This window comes from Seriola dumerili, unplaced genomic scaffold (genome assembly GCF_002260705.1).
Source record: "Seriola dumerili isolate Sdu_G_001 unplaced genomic scaffold, Sdu_1.0 BDQW01000322.1, whole genome shotgun sequence".
In the NCBI taxonomy this organism is placed as follows: domain Eukaryota; kingdom Metazoa; phylum Chordata; class Actinopteri; order Carangiformes; family Carangidae; genus Seriola; species Seriola dumerili.
In genome coordinates this window covers 2,888,773-2,911,272 of record NW_019174577.1, presented here as the reverse complement: position 1 = coordinate 2,911,272, position 22,500 = coordinate 2,888,773, and the positions used below count along the sequence as shown (strand labels likewise).

At 42.0% G+C, this 22,500-nt stretch overlaps 1 protein-coding gene across 2 annotated transcripts in view; it reads left to right on the top strand.

The window, feature by feature from the left end:
* Positions 1-9,870: 9,870 nt before the first annotated feature.
* The window catches only part of LOC111232080 (transducin-like enhancer protein 4), an 82,412-nt gene continuing 69,782 nt past the window's right edge, over positions 9,871-22,500 (top strand). For both annotated transcript variants that reach the window (XM_022759434.1, XM_022759433.1), the window contains exons 1-3: positions 9,871-10,672; positions 20,426-20,523; positions 22,272-22,335. In XM_022759434.1, coding sequence (XP_022615155.1) covers positions 10,649-10,672; positions 20,426-20,523; positions 22,272-22,335 — 186 coding nt within the window. In that variant the 5' untranslated portion in view covers positions 9,871-10,648. The remainder of the gene's footprint in view (positions 10,673-20,425; positions 20,524-22,271; positions 22,336-22,500) is intronic.

Below are 22,500 nucleotides of genomic sequence, written 5' to 3'. Positions count from 1 at the left end.
TGTAACACGTTTTCACTGGAATAGTAACCAACCACTTTTTATCCAGGAGTTCAGCTTTAATTTGAGTGTGAGATGAACAGTCAAGGAATGTTTGTCATTTTTATAGAATTTTTTTATTTTCCTGATTTTAGGTTGTACACTGGTGCCTCACCCGGTTAATCACGTACCATTTAGGTTGAGTCCTTCAAATCCAGCCCGGGCCATTTGCTACATGTCCCCTCTCGCTCTGATGCGTTTCCTGCCTGTATCCACTATCACTGTCAAAATAAAGGTGGAGATTTAAAGTATAAGTCTGTTGAGCCTCTGTCATTTCTTGTCTGTTTCATTTTTTCCCACAGTCTGGTCTTCAGCAAGTGCAACCAGCCCAGTATCCCGAGGAATTATGTCTGTGTGGGACAATCATGCAGCGTTCAGTGCCTCGAAGGAAGTAGCGAGGTGGACAGTAAGCTTGTGGTGTTCCAGGTGGTGGGTGGGTGTGCAGCATGTCTGACTTTTATGCAGTAAACTGAGGTTTGCCTTGTGACTGTAACCATGAATCCAAAGCTTTTAACCTAGTGTTTTAGTTGCCTAACCCTAACCATATTGTATTTTCCATAACTAGAATATTTCCCTTATACCTTAACCATTACAATTGTTACTGAATGAGAGAATATTTTGGGTGTAAACAATATTGTAATTGATGGTAATCCAGGATTTTGCAGAAGCTTCCAACATCAACATTCTTCTGGCAACAGGGTTGAGTGCAAAACCGAATCAGATGGACTGGGGTCAGGTGACTGCCTTGGTCAATCAAGTCTATTTAGAACTCCTTGGTTGTTTTGGTTTTGTGTCTGCAATCATTGTCCTGCTGCTTAATCCAACCAACCATGCATAACCATGAAGCTGAAAGTCAGCACTTCAGCCTCATAGTTTCATTTCAAATCCAATGTCCCTGAATACAGAGCCAACACAGAAATACAGTACGTTGCTGCACCCCCACACACACAGTTGACACAGTTCTTTCCTGCAGCCAGGAACAGGAAATAAGTTGGATGGAGCTAATTACGGCACAAAGTGTTACTGCACATGTCCCACTCATATAGACCCACTAGACGCAAAACCAGGAAGTCACACTGATCTTGCAAAAACATACACAGTCACACCCAGACACGTCAATGCATGTACAAGCAGACAGACACAAACACACACACACACACACACACATACACACATATCCATATACAGTATAGCCAAATGTTTGCACTACAAGGTCAGGAGATCACATGTGTTTGCAGGCGTTCAGGGACCTGTAACACAGTGCAGGTACACACACACACGGCAGTTTTATTCGCCCCGTGTGTGTGTCTGCCTGGGTGTGTGTGTGTGTGTGTGTGTGTGTGTGTGTGTGTGTGTGTGTGTGTGTGTGTGTGTGTGTGTGTGTGTGTACAGTTGTGTTTCTCTGTTTGTGTGTGTTTGTGTTTGCTGATGTGTGAATAGGCCTCTATTTATCCAGTCAAACCAGCACAGAGTTTATCCAGAGTCCCACATCATAGGGATATGGTTTCTCCCTCTGCTGTTTCCTATTACTGCATGGATTAGTCAGTGCAGATCTGCAGATCATTTACAATCTGTAGGGTGTGTGTGTGTGTGTGTGTGTGTGTGTGTGTGTGTGTGTGTGTGTGTGTGTGTGTGTGTGTGTGTGTGTGTGTAAGAGAGGAGGTCAGTTTGTGATGGAGTTCTGTCCTCATCCATTTCACTCACATATTCTTATATAGAACAGAACAGAACAAAGTAAAAGATAGAAGAACAGAATATTTTGACAAATAAGTCAATGACCACTTACTGGATTTTCCCACCTTCCTCAGTGATGTGTGATGTGAATCACCTTCAACTCTCCTTTGACCCCTTCACAATCGATCGGAGATGGAAACTGATCCATCGCCATTACAGCTGAGAAAAGATGTGACATGTGGTTGAAAACTATACAGAATGAGCTAGTAAACTGACCTTGATGTGAGATTTTTTTTGTTTGGTTAAACTATTTCCAATGTCAAGTATGAATTTTAACACAAGAACAGAATAGAACAAGGCAGGAGAAAATAGAAGTGAATTGAAAAGTATAATTTTTTTAACATAAATACTGGAAAAGTTACTTATCAGAACACATCACAATATAATATAACATAAAATATATGTTTTATCTAGCTGATATCACTCTGCGCAATCAAACTACATAAAAATAAATCCCAAATAGATCATTTTTGAGGTTTCTGTGGAAGTATCCTGGTTGATTTGCTCATTAATCTTCTGCTGGTCTTTTCAAATTAGCGAAGAGGGCAGTTTCAGTGTGCAGGCATTAAAGGCTTGATTGATTCTAATAATGGAGAAAAACAACAATGGTAAATGTCAGGTTTTGGTGGCAGTGGAGTTTTGCAGCCAAAGAGCAACTGATTGTTTCCAGACAACAATCTTGGATAAACCTACTGCACAAGAAGCAGAGATACCAGTTTCTCCATCAACAGAAGACTGTGTAGGTAACGCAGCCATGCATGTGGTGTGAGCACAGCGAACAACTCACTTCTTCTCAGGTCAAAAACACTTTGGCTCACTATCACCATCATCAAGGGCCACTCAAAATCACTGAGTGCAGAATATGCACTTTGGGTGAGGTAGGCTGTATTGGAGTAGGTATACAGAAAATTACAATTATTATATTAATGTGTGCATTAACCCAGTCTGAGATGATCTCACTGTTGATGTTTCCTCTAATAAGCAGATACAGTCAGTACCTCCCTCCCCACCATGCATATTACATTCCACTGCCATTTGTTCATAAATATGACAGTAACCCATCTGAGAGAAAAATGCATGTACCCCGTCCATAAAGCTTTACGTCAGCCTTCTGCACAAGTAAAGACAAGACAGCGAGTAAAATGGGAGTCAGCAGGTTTGTATTTTTACTATGCAGTAGTGTTATAAAATGTGGTCTGTGAAAGGAGCTATGATGGCAAAGCGTGTCGAGACACACCAAATATCGCATTATCACTCTGAAATGAGATGCTTGCAACAAGGAAAAAACTCAGAGACAGGGTTTTTGTATATGTGTGTTACATATAGGAAAACAGAGAAATAGGGGAATATAGGCAGCAATTATGTGTATAACTACATAATCTAAACAACCACTTGTTTGTGTGTTTCTGATGTCTCAGTATCTGTATAATTTGTATTTGTATATTTGAATCTATAGAAAGAAAGAAAGAAAAAAAGAAAGATCTAAATCTTAATCTGGTTGCAGTATTTCAAAGTAGGAAACACAGACTGCAGGTTGTATGTCACAGCTGACTTCTTGTATCCCTGTAGGTTAAGATTTATGTTCTTCCATATGTCTCATTATTTCAATGTTGGCATGTGAAGACCACCCATTTACTTATTTTGATTTTTTTTCAGTGTTTGAAGAAGAATAAAGAAAACTAGCACTAGGAGTCTTTAATTTCAGACCGGACTTCATTCACAAGTGAGGTGTTTACCCACTCTGTGTGTGTGTGTGTGTGCGCGCGCGCGCGCGTGTGTGCACGCAGTAAAAATAGCGGGATTGAAATTAACGGTGGAATTTACTGAGCATTTATGTAGCGTGACTGACAGCGTGCGTGCGTGCGTGCGTGTGCATGTGCGTGTGCAGAATAATTGGAACTTCAATGCCCACAATCCCCACAGACTCCTCGGCTCCCCTCTGCCCCCTCTCCGCCGCCGCCCACACCCATTCAGCGGCCGGGTCGGCTCGCGATTGGCCTGATTGCCTCATGACATCATGACCCAACGTGGGGTCCCTTGACGAGGGTTGGATAGAACCAGCCATCCTTTTGTCCAATCAGAGCGCACAGAGAGCTCTCAGACGAGGAAGAGCTTTTAAGGTGGAACCGAAGAGTTGAGGACATGTTCCTCTACAGTCTAAATTGAGATGTTTAAGCATGAAACTTGAGTTTCCCTCGCCTTTAGAGCTTGTTGTTGATGTGAAGAGCACCAGACACGCGTAGTTACCTAACTGACAGGTGACCTGGTCTTAATGTAAGTTACATCGTCTCCAAACACCGTTATTTTAGGTGCAAGTTCAAACTGATTCGAAAATGGTGCTGCTCTGACTGACTGTCTGTGAAAATGCCTTTATCGCTTTTGTTTTTCTTGTTTTCTTCGTGTATAAACTTGCTTAAAAGTCGGCTAGGTAGCACGAGGCGAGCGACTGAATATTGCAGTGTTTTGTTGTGAGTTTTTGTTGAGATTGGTTGTTCAAATTAACTAAATGATCATGACGTTAGGTCAAGCAAGGGTCGCCAGTTTTAATGTAAAGTAACACCCAGCCATGATGGAAGGCCAAAATGGCGTCGCCTTCCTTGCTGGCAGCCACGGTATATCAGTGCTCCTCTTATTTTAACTTAAATTTTTATGTGTTATTTGTTTAATTGTGTGTTTTTACTTGTTCCTGCCCTCTTTGACCAAGTCATATTCACATTTGTCACATTTGTCACATTTGGCGAATAAAGCGATTCAGACTCTGATTCTACAGTCACAGTTCTTTTTTTTTTCTTGTTATACTCTGTAATACTGCAGTATCTCAAGATATAACTGTACATAACTAACAGTGAAGGAATTGGACCACCAGTGCAATAAACAGTCATTTTAATTCATTAATTTTGTCTTTACTCGACCTGTGCTTTCAGTCCATTCTGCTCCTCTGTGTTTTAGATGCTGACCATGACTTGGTGGGTGCTGACACTCCTCTGTGGATCACCTCAGCTTGTGTCCTTGCTTTTCCTCATGTTTTACCAAGGCAGAGGTCAGTCAAATGTAGTCTTTAACATTGCCTTCAAAATATGTAGAGAAGCTGCAGTTTGTTCGCTAATTTTCAGCATCTCTTGGGGGAAAAAGAGGTTGGAAACTGGCAAATAACCATTTCTCAGCTGTGTTTCTTTTGATTGCGTTGAAAACATTCACACTGAAATCCTCTGATGGTGAGCTTACTTTGATTATATGTGTTATTGTTTTGTTGTTGGAACCTATGAAACCTTCAAATTTTCACTATAATGTTTCCAATTCAAAATAGTGCCTTAAACTTCACTGCTGAAATCTGTTTTGTTTTGCACCTTCTAACTAAACCAGTGATGATGGAGCATCCAGTGTTGTGCATGCAGTGACTTCACTTTGTTGTTGTTGGTATGACAAATGAAATGTAAATGAAAGCATATTTGAATGACCAGGTAATGTGATAGTGAACACATTATATCCTGAAGTGATGAAGTTGGTTGGTATTCTCATTGTCAGCTTGGGCTGGTGCCACATGACAAATCTGCTAACCACATACTGTGTTACTGTGGAAACATGCTATAGATCAAGGAAGTATTACAAGTGGTAGTGGTAAATACCACTGCAAGCTTTGAACGTATGTCACTTCTGAGCTGCGTTGATGTCTGTGCCTGTCTCTGTGTGTTTGTATGCCTGCCCATCTGTCTCTCTGAAACCGAGTGTGAGGAGTCGGGGGAATAATTACCTGCATAATCCATTCTAGACAATTAGATAATGCTGATTAGTACAATGGGCTACATGGGGAATGGTGGTGTTGGATGTGGTAGAGTGGGTGGGGGTTGTGAGGGTCCTCTACCATTGAATGACAGTATGTGTCTTGAAAGAGGAAGCTGAAAGAGAAGGCAGGTGGGAAGAAGAGTAAGACAGAGGAGGAGAGGGAGACAAAGAGAAAGTATTTACAGAAAGATTTTTAGAGTGTCAAAAATGGAAAGGATTTATAATCTGGGAATCTTTTACACTGTCTGTCTGTAGACAGGCAGGTCAGCTAACTTAGAAACTCTGCATTGCTTCTTGGCATGAGGGTCCTCTGGTGACCTGTTCAGGGTCTGCCTCTCCGCCAGTTTGTGCTGGGGTAGGCTCCAGCCCTGTGAGACCCTGGAAACAGGATAAACTGTTTGAATATGGATGATGTGAATGGATGAATCTTTACAAGTGGAAATTTTAGCCAGGTGGTGGTACTGTTTTTGCACACTTTTGGCAGCTGTTGCCTTCTGACTTCATACTTGATATGTCGGATATGAAGTGTGGGAAGGCTGCAAGGCTCAAGTTAAGGAGGATTCACAGTGGGAGATGGCTACTCTACTACCCTGTGTGTTATTCATTACCTCTGACAAGGAGGTTATGTTTTTAAATCTTATTTTTTCATTTGTTTGTCAGCAGGATTACGCAAAAAGTACTCAACCGGTTTGCACCGAATTTGGTGGAGGGATGGAGCATGGTGCTGATCCAGTTAAAGGGGCGTACCCAGGAATTATTTTTTTTTCATCACTTTTTATCCTTTCGTTCACTTTATGGATCTTGATGTAAAATATCAGGCATATTTACGGTATTGACTTGTGAGATTGTACAATTTGGTGAGGGCTCAAATAATAATGTGGACGTGTAGGATTGTTTAGCCTTGGTGGAGGTATGAGCTTTACTGAGTGCCATTCTAGTAGATTTACTTATTCATGCTTTTTAGTGTGGTACTATATTGACTGCATCTGTTTCAAAGCTGTCTTTAAAGGGACACTAAATAGCATTTGAAAAATCAAAAGGCAATTTGCAATTATAGGATAATGGTACATTAAATTCTTTTTTGTCTAGGAGTTGCTTTATAGACACCATCAAAAGGTGACTTGAATAATAGTGAGTCATATGTGATCGTAAGGAACATGTCTCCTGGTGAGGCAAGTGGTGTTTACTTGTTGTTTAACTTGGATGATAAAATTATTGATATATGTCTGTGACATGTCAAGATGTAGTGTAACAGTAGAACAAGTAGAGTCATAAAGTCAGCAAACTGACACTATAGCATTTTACACAAAAACATGTTTTAAAAGGTTGCAATGGGCACATTAATTCTCTTTCAAGTGAAAATTCTAATTCACAAGTACTAAAACACAACATTGTTCTATTAAATAAACTCAGATGTTTTGATAGTACAGTTTCATTTGGTCTGTTATGACCTGTGGTGGATGATAGCTTCTTTTAAAAGTAGTAGCATTTGTCTTGGTTTAGATTAAACAGACTTCTTTAAGGTACAGTGCATATGAAATAGTGTGAAAACAGTAGAGTAGTAAATGTAATAAAAAAAAAGAATGTTCAAGACATTTTCCAAATCAATTTAAGTCAGAATGATGAAGTATTAATTAACAAATACCATGATCCTTTTATTACCTGTTTCATTTTTACTCATTGTTTAATATTAATTAACTTACAAATGCTTTTAATTTTAATTAAACAACTAATTAATAGATTATTTAAAAAAAAAAAAACCTGGAAAAAAATCAACACTTAACCTTCTTAATGCGCCTCCACATGCAAACGAATGTGTATTTTTACAGAACCTGACTCTTTATAGTCCTGCTTGCTGGTTTAGACCACCTGTTTATTATCAGCGATTTCGTGCTGTAATACAAGGCCTTCATCACTGTTATCACAACCTCAAGATGATACAAAAATATATGTCTAAAGACAAATGTTTACATACATAATTTATTTCTCTAAATGGCACAATGGTTACTCACCATCAGATTAGATACCGGGGGAAAATTTGTAAAATTAGCCACAGTGCACATTCAAACAAACTTTGCAGAGTTTTAATGGAGGTTAATATAAGACCGCATTAGGTTTCCTCAAAGGGATCTATAGTGTGTGGTTATAGACTGCATTGGATAATAGGGTGTCTGTATGTGACCTTAATTGAGGCTTTGGGGCTGCCCTCTGGCTAACCCGCTTGTTATCAAATGCAGTTTCTGTCTTACTGGAAACCCTCCACGGATGCCAAGACTGACTGTGTCCGATTCTACAGTGTCGGATTAATGGCTGTTTGATCAAGTTCAAAGGCAGAGCTGCCCTGGATAAACTCATTATAGACAGCGCCAAAAGACGGCCAGACCAGACTGGTGTACTGTACATGGAAAGGCTTTAAATACCAGGTCTTAGTTGGTCCTGGTCCATTCTGGGCAGTCCTGTAAATAACATGTGCACTGGAGCCAGCAGTCAAAAGTAGGCAGGCAGACATTTTTATCTTTCTGTAGCGGGAATATTTGTGGGGTGTTACAGTGGTAATCCTCCAGATACTCGACATATTGATTTTGATGACATCTTTGGCGGTAAGTGGACGCTGCTGTGGTGTTTTTGCACTGCAGTTTTGCCAGATGTCATTTCACAGTATGTGGCTCCTACTATAAGGTGCATTTTCTTGGAGTTTCTGTAGTTCATGCAGGTTCTGTTGATTTAAAAAAAAAAAAAAAAAAAAAAAAAATTTGGCAGCTGCCCAGATCTTCTGTTTATTCCAAATAAGCCACTGTTGCTGTTAACAGAAAGGTAAAATGATTGATTGTTTTTTTCCCCTCAAAAGATCACCTAAGTACACATGGTGTAAAGATCATGGATAGTATGTAAGGTTAAATAAGTACTGTCATATCATCTAGAAATAGAGAGCAGCAAGAAAAACAATGTATGCTTATACTGTGGTATCACAAATTAATTTTTTTGGCATATTTTTATCAGCTGCGTCAGTATATGAGGAAGTATCTCTTATGTTTGGGACATGTATGTTGAATTGTGTCTAATGTTGAGAGAGGGATTGTTCTGTATTAACAGTTTTGATTCTCAACAACAGGCATCTGTCAGTGTTCCTGAACAAGGCACTTGGTTTGCCCGCTACGTCATTGTAGATCTGCATAATAATATCAGATAAAATATCTTCTACACTTCTGTATGAGCGCATAGGTTTGTTTCCCTAGCACGTGTGACTTGTATCCAGATAGTGTGATCAACTGTAGCCACATTGCACATACTTATATAACAGCAACTGCGTAAATGTCTTATCATGATATCTCTTCAGGCAAGCAGCATGCATACTAAGTACTTGATGATAATCAGATTAAGGCAGTAGAATCATTATTGCAACTGACATAATATTACTGGTTCATCTGACTCGAATTCAGGTCAAAATCTGAGTGAGAATTACTTAATCAACAGACCTAGATTTCTTGTTAATCCTTCTAATAATTGCGCTCTGTGTATCCAGTTTGTTGTCAGTGGTCTCCTGTTACGTGTTCTGTAGACTTGAACCTGCTTGACCCGGATTTGCTCTTCTCATGATACTACATTTGAGAGCGGTGAGGAGTGGATGTGTTACAGTATGTAGTTTGACATGATGCTGCATTTACACTTGACAAACATCTGGATGCGGTGCTTCTGCAACCACTTCCGGAGGAGCTTTGGCAGTCAGATCAGTAGCATCCTTCACAGCAACCCGAGTGTGTTTACACCTGGATTTATATGCGATTAAGCATGATTGGATAGCTATCCAATCATGCAAGATGCATTTTAATGCAAGGTGTAAACTGGGTAATAAACTTATCAGTCTAAATAACTATCGTGTGTACATGCAACTCTGTGTGTATGTGTGTGTATGTGTGTGTGTGTGTTTGTACTGCGTGAAGTTGTGTTTGAGCGTTTGTGTGTGTGACTCTCGATTCATATCAGTTTGAGCCTAAGTCTTTGTGCATGACTGATTGCTTTCTCTGTCTGACCACAACTGAAAAGGGATCCATCTCTCTCTTTGCCTCTCTCTCCTCCCTCTGCCTCTCTCTCTGTCTCTCTCCCTCTCTGTGACTGGGTGTCTCTATCTACTCAGTTCCACCTTAAGAGGAGCTTTAGCAGCCTGTCATGTTTGTGTTGAAGCCAACAGGCACAATATATTACAGTCTAGGGCTTGCTGCTGAAAAGCCCGCTGGATCCTCCACTGACCTGCTGTTCTTTCCTGCTTTCCTCTCGTGTTTTTTTCCACATTTAGATTAAAAACAAAGCTCTCTCTCTCTCTATCTCTCTCTCTCCCTCCTCCCCTCCCTCCCTCATCATCTTCTTCTCCTTCTTCTCCTTCTTCTTTTCTGCGGCAGCAGTCAACGTAGAGGCTTCAGTGTGTCATAGAGAGGGCGAAGAGGAGGAAAAAGCAGAGAAGAAGACTGTTTGGACGCAGCAGAGTGTGTGTTTACGTTTGTATGATTCGCCATTGGACGGCCGGGTGAAGGGGCACGAGGAGAGGAGTAGGAGGAGGAGGAGGAGAAGAAGAGGGGAGCCTGCCTGGATGAAATTCTCTGTGTCATGTCAGTACGTGTGGACCTTGACTGATCACAGGGTGAGGAAAAGGGAGAGACACTAAGAGGAAGACGAAGAGGGGACAGAGAGAAAGGAGGAGAAACTGAGACTTTTGTTTCACTGGGAAAAGAAGAAGAAGAAGCAGCAGGAGGAGGTAAAGTCTGGCGCTCCGTTTTATCATGACATTGTTGGATAAACGAACCAAGGGATTGAGCGCTCTTCAGTTGTGTGTCAACAGGAATTCTCCTCAGAAGACAGAGAGAGGGAGAGAGAGAAAATAAGGAGAGAGACTCTTGAAGAGTGAAGACTGCTGTGTTCAGCCCAGCTCAGGAGCAGAGAGAGACCGGACTTACTGAGTGTGTGAGAGTGTGAGTGTGTTTGGGGGTTTGTGTGTGTGTGTGTGTGCGTGGCTGTGTAACCGGTGGAGGGCAGAGGAGTGGAGGGCCAGGGGACTAACCTGGCCATCAAACGGACTGGCAGCCTCTCCTCTCCTGGGATCATGTACCCTCAGGGCAGGCATCCGGTAAGTACCTCCTTATGTCTCTTTCTCCCGTCTGTCTCACTCTTTTTCTGTCTGTCTCTCATTCTCTCCCCATGTCTGTCTCTTGTGTACAAGCTCTCTCTGTCGCTTTTTATGTCTCAGATTTGCTATCTACCTCTGTCCTGTTTTTGGTCTCTGTCTCCTCAGACTTCTCTGCTTCTCTTATCTACTGCCTTTCCTCTTTTTACTTCTTCATGTTTCTCCTTATGTGTCCCTGCTTTTTGGTTCATGCTTAAGTCTCTTCATGTCTTTGTCAGCCTGTCCCTGTTTTCCCTGTCTCTTGTTTAGTTATAGGGACTGTACTGTAACATGAGGAGTGAGACGTGAGGGGAGGGATGCTGGTGGTGTTTGGGCTAAGAGATTCCCTGTTATGTACACACACACACACACACACACACACACCCCACCTCCCTCTCTGTCAGATGCCTTTGAAATCTTGTTGATGGTTAGCTGTGTAGGTGGCATATAACTGAATCTGCACTTCTCAGCTTGTGTGTGTACATTTGCGTATGTATGTATGTGTGCCCATTAGTGTTTGGTTGTCTTTGTGTGTATGCACAATATGTGTGGGACTGTGTGCGTGGCAGCATGTGTGTGAGAATAGATGTGTTGGTATTAATGTGTGTGTGTGTAGGTGTGCTAAAGAGTCCGACCGACTGTCAGCTGCCCATTTGCTCATTTCTGTTGCTAATGAAACGCTTGTGCACACACACACACACACACACACACACACACACACACACACTGACCGTTTAATTGAGAGTTAAATTCCACTTAATTCATTTCCATTACCACTAAGAAAGGTTGTGAGTGCACAAGTGAGTGCCCTTTAATACCTCCTTAAACTCCCTTCCCTCCTTCAGTTTCACCCTTCATCAGTAGTGAGAATTTGCTGTTAATTTACCTACCTGGGTAAAATAAAGGTTAAAGAACAGAGGGATGAATGACAGCTTAGGCTCAGTCTGGCTTAGGCCATTCGTTTCACAGTGGCCCTGGTCCGGTTGCTATAATCACATTTGGTTGTCAGTCTCTTTGTATCTGCTACAAATGGGTCAGTGGCCACTTTGCCTCACAGTCAGCCAACCAGCCAGCCAGCCAGCCAGCCAACTAGCCAGCAAGCCAGCCAGCTAGCTATCACACAGAATTATGAATGACATTTTCACAAGAGGAAGGCATGAGGAATCAATTATATGTACAGAGAGAATGCTAATAAGCCAGCCGCTGGAGGAGAGACGCTGAGAGAAACAAGAGAGAAGTGAAAAACAAAGGGAGAAAGTGAAAGATGTAAGAGCTGAGAGAGAGGAAAAAAAGAGAAAGAATTCTTTAAAAAGGCTCTGCCGGGGGTGGAAAGAGAAATGAAAATGAATGAGAGATGCAAAGGAAGAATAGAGTGTGAACATTCCTCTGTTCTCTCCTTTAGAGGCGTATCAGAGAGTTTCCCGCTGTGATGCTCTGCGTTTGTGATAAAGTTCAATCCCAGATTGAGCCAACTCCAACCGATCGATAGCCTCTCTCTCTCCTTCTGTCTCCCTTCTGTTTTTCTCCATCTCTGTCTTTTGTCTCTCTCTCCTTCTTCCTCTGCAGCCCTCCTCTGCCAGTGGATATTTATTTCTGGTGCTGCTATGAAATGTGATCTGTGGAGAGGTGTGAGGGTGCAAAGAGCAGTTGGATGTGTGTGTGTGTGTGTGTGTGCATGCATCTGTGTGTTGACTGCATGTGTTTGTGGTTACTGAGTCTGTGTCTGTGCCTGTGCGTACATTTTAATGTACATACACATGTGCATGCACAAGTGTGTGTTGGTCCCCATAAATTCAGATCAGGGTTAGTCATAAAATATGCATTTCATCTAATTTTTTCAGTCTATCTGCTTCTCCAACCGCAGCAGGATTATACATTTCCTCTTGCCCTTTTTCATTGTTGAAGTACTTTAATTACCTATATTTCAGAGAAATTGTCATAGTAGGTATTTGTTACTTTTTTTTATTTTGGTTGTATTACTGAATATAAATTCACGTGGTTTAAATATGCATGTTTTTGCACTGCAAATGTCATATACTTCACATTCCTGCTAACCATTTTCCAAAGCCAAAAGTTGTCATACAGCTGCTAATCTTCATATCTCAGATGCCAGATAATTCTTCACTTGCTACTGCATTACCTCCAAGTCATAGCAGAGCTTTGATCAAAAAGCAATGGATTATTAATTGGGAGAAAAATTTAAAGTTTCTCCAAGTAAATTTTCATATCACTGTGGCATGATCTGAAACTACAGGCTTCTTTTGAAGGTTGGAAGTTCAACATTAAAATGCATTGTTTGTGCTGGTCAGCAGTCATGTAAGGTATTGGCAATTTTATAGTTAGTCTTGCAAATTGTTTGGTGGTACTTTGTAAATACATGACTACACATCATAATACGTAGGTGATTTCCCAGTAAACAGGTTTGACTCTGTTCACTCAGTAGGCTTGACGTGTCCTTGCTGGTGTCAGTTGAACATCATGGTCTACTTCTTGTCAGCCTCAGACGTCCAGAGCTGCCTCAAAAGCCGCTCCGTTTAACTCCCTTTGGAGGTGGAAAGGACAGCGTCTGCAGTATAAATAGATAAAATGTACATCCAAGGCTCGAGGAGCGTTATTTTTTTATCAGAGAAGAAGTCAGACTTTGTTCTCCTCGCTCGCAGATGGGAAAGGGTTAAAACCGAGGGCTGATTTGCCAGGCGAGTGGAGCTGTAATTGGTTCCACTGGATTTTAGTGGCAGGCGTTATCAGAACTGTGTGAATATATGTGTGTGTGTGTGTTAGTAGTTGTGTGGTGTGTTTTTTGTTTAATGTATGTGTGTGTGTGTGTGTGTGTGTGTGTGTGATTTCTTTTTATGTGTCCTTGTTTCTTTAGTGCATTATGAATGTATACATTTTTGTATGAACAGTGCGTATTGCCTTGTTTGTTGTGTTAGATGTGTGTAAATGATTGAGCACATGGACATACATATTTTTCTGACTGAGGTGTTTGTGTTTGTTTTCTTTTTTGTGTGCATTAGCTCTTAAGTGTTAAGTGTCTGTGCGTAAGTATATGTATGTACTGGTGTGTGTGCGCACCATGTACGTGTCTGTATCTGTCCTTGTGTTCTTGTAAAAGTGCTTGTGCATGTGTGCGTGCAGCTGCTAAAGTGTGTATGCTTGGATCTGAGAGAAAAAGGGGAAAGGAGAGCGGTGGCAGTTTGTGTGTGTGCGAGCATGTGTGTGCACTGTGTGCCAGCAACAATAGCAATAAATAACGTCCCAGTCCAACCTCGACTGTTGCTGTGAATGTACAAGCCCTTGATTGGCTGCCACACCCCAGTGTGAGAGAGACGGAGAGAGAGAGGATTTACTGTCTGTTTTCATGGTTAAGAAAGATGTCTATAAGTGTTAGCCAGCACACAGGATTCTGACCAGCTTTCCTATGCACATACACAGGTATTTTACATCAAGTGCAAACAGCTTCACAAACCAGCACACCTTTTCTCACATGCAGGTTTCTGCTCTACACTCACATTTACTTAAAGCTGCAGAATCCAGGAAGGTTTGGCTCTGTGTTGCTTAAAGCAGTCACTCTGTATGTGTGTATGTGTGTGTGTGTATACTACAAAATCTTCCCTATCTCTAGGAGTTGTGGTGGCTGTAGTCTAGAGGATGAAGATCACTCGGAGTTTATTCAGCAAGTGTACAAGAAAGAGAAAAAAATAGTGCAAAAGAGAATGAGAGGGAAAGTTGGATTTGGCTCCATTTGAGTTGCTGAAGGTGTCGAATGTTGTTCTAGAGTTACAACAATACTGGATTTAAAAACAATACCTAATCGATCACATCTGCTCTGATCATTATTATTACACTGTCCACGAACACCTTGAGTCACTTTATGCTTTTGAAATGTATGTTATGACAATAAAACAACTGTCTGAAGGGAAAAGGAAACGCCGAAGAAGCAAGCATGACTGTGTGTGTGTGTGCGCTACAGTTTGATCAACTGTTGGAAAATGTATAATCATCTGTGTGCGTGCATGCAGAGGCCTTCCTTCTCCTTTGGCCATGAGTATGGTAACACTTTATTTTTACAGCCAAGTAAATAAACTAATACCAAATATGTGGCCACAGAAATCACATCTGCTCGATTAATGAGGGCAGAGCCACTGTAAGAGTGTTTGTGTGTCTAAATGTTGGTTTTGAAGTGTTTGCGTATTAATGTGCATGAGATGGAATTTCTGAGTTAATTCTGTAGTTGCATTGGCAAAACATGCTTAACTACTTAAACTTTATGTATGTGCTTGCTGATGTGTATAGAGTTTTTTGGACGTGCGACTGTGTGCTATTCGCTTTTGAACAAAGTGGACCTGTTTTTTGTTTTTTTTTCTTTTGGCATCTGGCTGTGTTGGACAGTTTGTTTTTCCCCAACATTTGTGGCTATAATGAAAGCCATGTACGGTAAACAGCACAGTGGATTGCTGTCACCTCCTGCAGATGACATTCTCCCCTCCTTCCCTTTGTCCTCTTCTTGTTTACATTTAATTTCATTCTGCATTTCAAAGGCAACCCCATAAAATGGCAAAAAGTCAACTAACAACAATATAACTGCAGTGAGACGACCCACAGAACAAGCAAAAAATCGTACAAGCAGCCAACAACTTCTACTCAGACATCAGCAGCCAACCAGATTAAGTCTGCTCTCTGATTAAAAAAAACAGGCCGTTTTCTATCCCCAAATCCTGTGTTCTGTGTTCTTTTCTTTGTCATTAAAAGAAATGATCAGAGCGAGGCTTGGATGGAGTCCAGAGACTCTTTTGGCTGCCAATCTTTCCCTGATTTGTAATCCACCGCTGGCTTAGTGGCTGACTGGTGAGCTGCAGCATTAACTGACTAGCTCTCTGACTGACTGACTGACTTTTGCTTTGCTGGCTGGTTTGGTAGCAGGATGACTGACTGTTGCTTGTTAATTGAGTTTCAAACTGAACGACTGACTGGCTGGCTGCCAGGGTGACTTAGTGTTCACAGGTTCTCAGCACAATGAGAAGGCCACTAACTGTAAATGAGCTTCTATTGTTGGGCAGCTGACAGGGTGGCGCTCTCTAAGTTATCAAAACCTTTGAGTGGTCTGCCAAAAAAAAAAGAAAAAAAAAGGGGTGACAAAATGCAGGCAAAGCTGCATAGGACAGACAGAAAAAGGAAAAAATTCATGGTTGTAAGTTACATTTCTGTTCTTCCCTGTTGCTTGTCTTTCTTCCACATAGTCCAAACCTATGAGCTGTTGCTGACGTTCACTGCTGCTCATGTACACACACGGGCACTGACACTCCTCTGCCACACTTGGTATTTCTCATGTATTCATATGACTTTTGCCTAAATATTTCACCAGCCAATTATTATTTCATGTGCTATTCTTAGTGTGTCTCTGCTTGTCTCAGACACACACAGGATGAAGGAAGAACAAAGGGGGTAAGACGGAGAGGTAAAGAAAGAAAGGAGAGAAAAGAGAGGGAGGAATGACACAGAAAAGCAAAAGAGAGAGCACAAGAGAAGAGAAAATGTTTTGTTTGTGGGTGTTTTGTCTGAATGAATGCATCCATGCATAGGCATGCCTTCTTATACTGTGTGAACACTCACGTGTTGGCAGAAAGTGCGCCAGGGGCTAAACGGATAGACAGAGAAGACAAACAGACAGATAGAATCATTTCTTTCCCAATCACTCCCAGACGTGCATCTGTTTCACAGTTGCTGTCTCTCTCATGCAGCCGCTGCCACTGGTGGAAAAACAAGCAGCTGCTTGAACAGAGGACTTCCATGTGACAGACAGACAGACAAAGAGAGTGACAGAAAGACAGGTAGAGCCAGACGGACCTAATATTCAGACAGAAAGTGAACAACATAATGAGAATCAGTAAGGATACCTTTTTTTTTTTTTTTTTTTTTTTTTAAATGTGATACTTGAGCATAATTTCAAATAATCTCTATACAATAAATATTGTATTCTTCATGCCACTGATTGCAGTCATCACTGTGGCTGATATTGTCATTTTATCAAACATGCTTGCACGTTATCACATCACTTTTACTGCTAGTTAATCAAGTCTGACAGTCGGACTCATGACAGGCAGACTGACAGGCCGGTCATCCTACAGACAGACACTGACAGACGGTGGTTACGGCCATCGGGTCCCACCTCCGTTCTGTTATGTGATACAGTGAAATAGGCTTCACCCACCGCCCACCCCCCGGCCCCCCCAACCCAACCGCCCTCCCTCCCCCTATATATAATCCTTCCTAATTCTCTGCTTGCCCGTGCAGCTCCTCCAAATTGTGATTGACTGCTGTCCCACATGGTGTATATGTGTGTGTGTGTGTGTGTGTGTGTGTGTGTGTGTGTGTGTTTGTGCACAAGTGGCCCTTCCCTCTCTTCCTCCCCCTCCTCCACCTCCTAGATTAACAGGATCAGTTTTGGGTTTCAGGATCCCCTATGCTGACTACACACACACACACACACACGAAAACACACACACACACACACAAAAACACAGGAGGCGGTAGGCTGTTTTTGGCCCTTCGTGACGTGCTATTGGACCCCTAACAGTCTGGGCCGCCATCTGTCACAATACAGGAGAGACCAAACACACACACACACACACACACTCCAACAACAAATGTTTATTCTGATGTACATATAGCCTGACTTACCAATGACTCCATCTTTGTAAACATTGCAGAAGGATGCACATTTATCCCCTTATAACTTATGGCTCAGTTTTACTCTTACCAGCCAAAGTGTCCTTGAGCAAGACACCAGGTCTCTTATTACCACTAATGAGCGTGGACTAATTTGACACCAGCTTTCCATACTAGTCTCTTTATCCTGACAGTCAGAGCTTAGCACAGGCTGGGAATATTTCTCCTTTTGCTGGAGGTCCTTATAACTTGAAAAAAATTTTTTTTTGTTTTTTTGTATTTTTCATTTCCTTTTTGCTCATAAGAAGTTTTATTGCTCCAGGGTCCATGAAGCTCATTCACAAAGGTGAAACTGCCAAATTAAAAGAAAGGAATTCTGGAGTTTTTGTCCAACAGATGAAAGAAAGAAATTCAAATCTCTGTCATCAGCACACTACAGAGGAGGCCGTCGCCATGTTGACACCAACGGCTGTCACTCGCAGATCTCTTGTATAATCCTGCTCTGTGACTATATGGGCTTTGTTATATGACTTAGTGCTGCTGATGTAACCTGCCAGCAGCACTTTGTTTGTGTGCATTCGCATGAGTATGTGTCTGTGTTCATGATAGCAGATGGTGGGAGCAGTATTGCCACAGACCAATGGACAGAGCACAGGGTAGAGCAGCTAGGCTGTGTTGACTACAGCAAAGACAGCATGACTCTCTCTCTCTTCATCTTCGTCCCATCCCCTCGGTGTCAGGCGGATGAATGGTTGGCTATCTCTCTCAGTCAGCAGCCACGCCGCTCTTTCATCATCTGTCTCTCTGCTCGTTCTTTCATTCCTCTGTAAGAATGTCAGACTAGTCTATACCTCCCTCCATCCTTCAGACCATCCTTCTCTCTGTCTGTCAGATGAGTATCTATCTCTCCTCTGCCTTCTTAATTTGTCAAGCCATCCCTCCATCCATACTCTCACTCCCACTGTGGGTTTGTGGGTTCTGCGTGTGTGTTTAGAGTGTGAATCTGCATGTTCCAGTGTGAGCGTTTGTTTGTTTGTTTGTGTGCTTTTCAATGCGCTCATGGTTTCGTGGGTGTGTGTGTATCTGCCTGTGCCAGATCGCTATCTATCTGTCACCCCTCCCTCATCCCCCGCCTTCCCTCCCCCACTGAGTGTGTGTGTGGTGTGAATCAAGGTCAGTGGGGATCTGTTGGCAGACACCCCCCCATCTATCCCACCCTCCCCCTCCACCACTCCCTTCCACACACACACCCAGAGGGATTGTGTGTGTTGTGCCCATCCAGCCATCTAGATGTCCCCGCTATGACTGCCTCAGCTCAGTTTAGCTCAGCTCAACTCGGCTCCGCGGATTAATTACTGGGGAACCCACCGCGTCTCTGACCTCCACCGTTGGACTAATTGAAATCTAATTGAATTGTGCTTGTCTAGACTAATGAAGCCCCGCCACTGAAACCGCCAATCTTTTAGCCGTAGCTGCGGGCCGATAGCCACCCAGCTGCACTGTAGTGACTGCACTTGAGTTTGGATGGATGAATAGATAGATGGATGGATATGTGAACTGATGAACAAAGGGATGGATAAATTAATTTATAGCTGCCTCTGGTAGTTAAATTACAAAAAAAAAACTTAACGTGCAAGATTGAGGGTCTACAGTCATCAGTGGCAAGGAAACTTAAGTACATCCGTTTTCCGACTAAAACATCTCATCCCTTATTTGAGGAATTTTATCTTAGCTCATATCAATGCTGAGGTTTGCATCTTTGCTGTTTGTCAGCACCAAATCATAGTCAAAGCACACTTAATTTTGAGCCAAAAATCCTTTTACTATGACATCAGTAAACTTGAACAGCGTTGAAATAGCTCAGTTTTGTCTGCTTGTTGATGGAGGAAAAAAAAGATGGGTGGAAAAAAAAGGGGTGACTGGGTATTTGCCCACCACTGCAGGCATCTGTGATGCTCAGGGCTTGACCAGACACTTCATCAACACAGAGGGCAGTATTTGCAGGGTGGAAGTCAATGAGTTGTCCTTGTCTCTGTGCTAGCAACTCAGCGTCAGGGCAGTTGTGCAGGGGGGAGTAGGATCCAAGCAGGATAGTGAACCTCAATGTGCTCTTGGTGAGACTGCTCACTGACAGGTGATAAGAAGTGGCTGTAAAGAAGTGGCAGAGACACCTGGCAGTCTGCATCCTCCTCAGGCTAACAGCGGGAATCCCACAGTGCAGGGATTATTAGCCAATCCAAATATAGAGCAAAAGGGAGAAGAAGGATGCAAGGAAAAAAAAAAAAATCTCCTGTGTGAATCTACAAAAAAAAGAAACACAACCGTTTCTGCTTACTCCAGCCCCATTCCCAAACATAAACAGCTACAGCATCAAAAAACATCCACAGTGCCCTTGTTTCTCAAACTTCATGAAGATTATGGAGGAGGAGGGCGGCTGTCGAATGCGCTTTAGACAGACATGGAAAGCTGGGGGTGGTGGTTGGGCCCCTGGGAGGTACTTGTTTTGTTGGGTCTTCTTTAGCTTTTAGCAGGTGAGAGACAGTGCCGTGATTCCCTATAAGTTATTCATTTGACGTTTCCTCCCTTCTCAGCTCTTTGTAGGCTGGAATACATTAACAACCTGGCAGAGTGGAGAGGATGCTAATGTGGAAGCGAGGGAGAGGCAGAGAAGAGGAAGAAAGGATGGGGGCAGTGGAGGGAAGGAGGCAGAGTCATTAGAGGAGGAGGAGAACAGAGAGAGAGAGAGAGGACAAGGGTTTATGATGTGTGGGAAGGGGAAGTGACCTTCCCTCTCACTTTCATCTTGGCTTTTTTCTCCCCTTACCTTGCTCTCTGACACACTCACTCCTGTACACACACACACACACACACAAACACACACACACGCACACGCACACACGCACGCAGGTGAACATGCATCTACACACATGTGATGTAGACATAATGCATACATCTTAGTTTGAACAGGCCCATACACACGCATGTGCACCTCAGTATCCGTTTTCATCCTTTCTTTCTCTCTTTCTCTCTCTCCCTTTTCCTGTGTAGGTCCCCTTGCAGCCCGGCCAGTCTTTCAAGTTCACAGTCCTGGAAACTCTGGACCGTATCAAGGAGGAATTCCAGTTCCTCCAGGCTCAGTATCACAGGTACACACACAATATTACATTACACACGTGGCACATGCACAAACATGCATGCATACACACAATGACATCCACATTGTATTTTAACTCTAATCACCTCATAGATGTCAGTGGTCAACATACAGTTGTTAAATTCTTTCTTATCAAGTACAGTATAGTCTCCACTCTAAATGTGATAATTGTAGAAACAACACATTGTAATTTAGTTCAGTAGAAGTGGGTGTTGAATTCTTGAATATATGAACCAATAAAGATAATATGACAGCATACAAGTGCTGTCCTTTACAACACTGAATGTGAAAGGTATTGGAGACTGATAGTGAGTTGCAGGCTTTCATTCATAATTCTGTATCAGAGCTTTACACACTTCTCTTTGCATAAATTTATGAATAACCTTCTTTTGTGATAGATATACATTTACAGTAATTAGTGAAATCAATATAGGATCATTGCTTTTACCCACATGTTCATTATCAGTATACATCAAGTGCCCTTTTCCATTCAGTGTCTCTTTTAGTACAGAGATTTCCAGGTAACCCTATGATAATAAATACAATTAAACAAGAAATATTACAAATATATACACATATATTTTTAAATTCCCATTATTTCTGATAATTGCTCTTGCCATTACATTTTGTTACAGTATAGCTGAAATTGTAGATAATTGAGTTTATAGTTTCCAACATATCAAACAGGATATAATGCAGTGGAGGTCACTGATGGTCACATTATCATATGGCTGACCGGAGGTGACCTTGGCTAAGAGAGATAAACCATCATAGGTTAAAACATCCAGCCTCTTGCTCACACTTCGGTGGGCATGCTGCACAGCCTGCTGTGATACAGCAACACTACTTTACTGCTAGGCATTGGACTGATAGATCTCAGTAACACACACTGATGCACACACAAAGATGCAGACAGCAACAGATATCTTTTCATGTTCATTATCAATGCTTGTGTGATTAAGGCAAGTACAACCACGCAAATTGCAGCCAACTACCAGCACAACACCATTGCTTTTCATCATAATAAAAACTATCTGACTTAGCTTTACCTTTTCTGAATATTGCCCTGATAAAGTGTCTGCTAATCTCAGTTACTCAGTTTCCCACCTCAACTTGACAGTTTAAACAGTCCAGAACAGATACATGTTAATAATGCACACTCAGTGAAGCATTCCCTTAATACCCTGAACTGGAGGATTTTGAGAAGCTTGCATTTGCAAAGGTTGTGCTCTATTTCATCAATTATTGACTAATGTAATACATTTGAAACACATTTGAAAGTACATTTGAAAATAACCAAACCTGAACCTGACCAGAGACCAAAGCACAATCCAATGAAAAGGCTGAAATGACACCTGGAATGCAGTGCTTTGTCAGAACCTCTTCATCACGGTAGCAGAGCTCTATACATACTGATGTACACATGACGTACACAATCAGACACCCTCCCACACACATGTACAGTAGATGTGATGAATTGTAGTACGGAACAAGACACACCCTGCTGGCTGCTGCTGCCATGAAGGGGATATTCTTCAGTGTCACTTTCAGCAGTAATAAGTAGCCTGACCATATGGCTAGAAATAACTTTTTGGAATCCATACATAGTCTTAAACTGTGTTTGACCTCTGCAATATCTAAGTCCTGTGGGAATTCTAATTCATTTCACTGGATGCAAATAAACCATTTAATCTGTGTGTGTGCGTGTGTGTGTGTCTGTCCTTTTTCGTCCTTGTGCAGCCTGAAGCTGGAGTGTGAGAAGCTGGCCAGTGAGAAGACTGAGATGCAGAGGCACTACATCATGGTGAGTACAATCAGACCTTTACCGGAGCTGTACTGTGATTCGTTAGACTGACTGGGCCACTCAAACTCTGAAAAGAGTCTGATGGGTTCTTACGTAGGAATTACAATCAGCGGAGTTGTAGCTGTGCTTTTGAACAGCTGGGTTGATGTTATTTAGTGTTCGTGT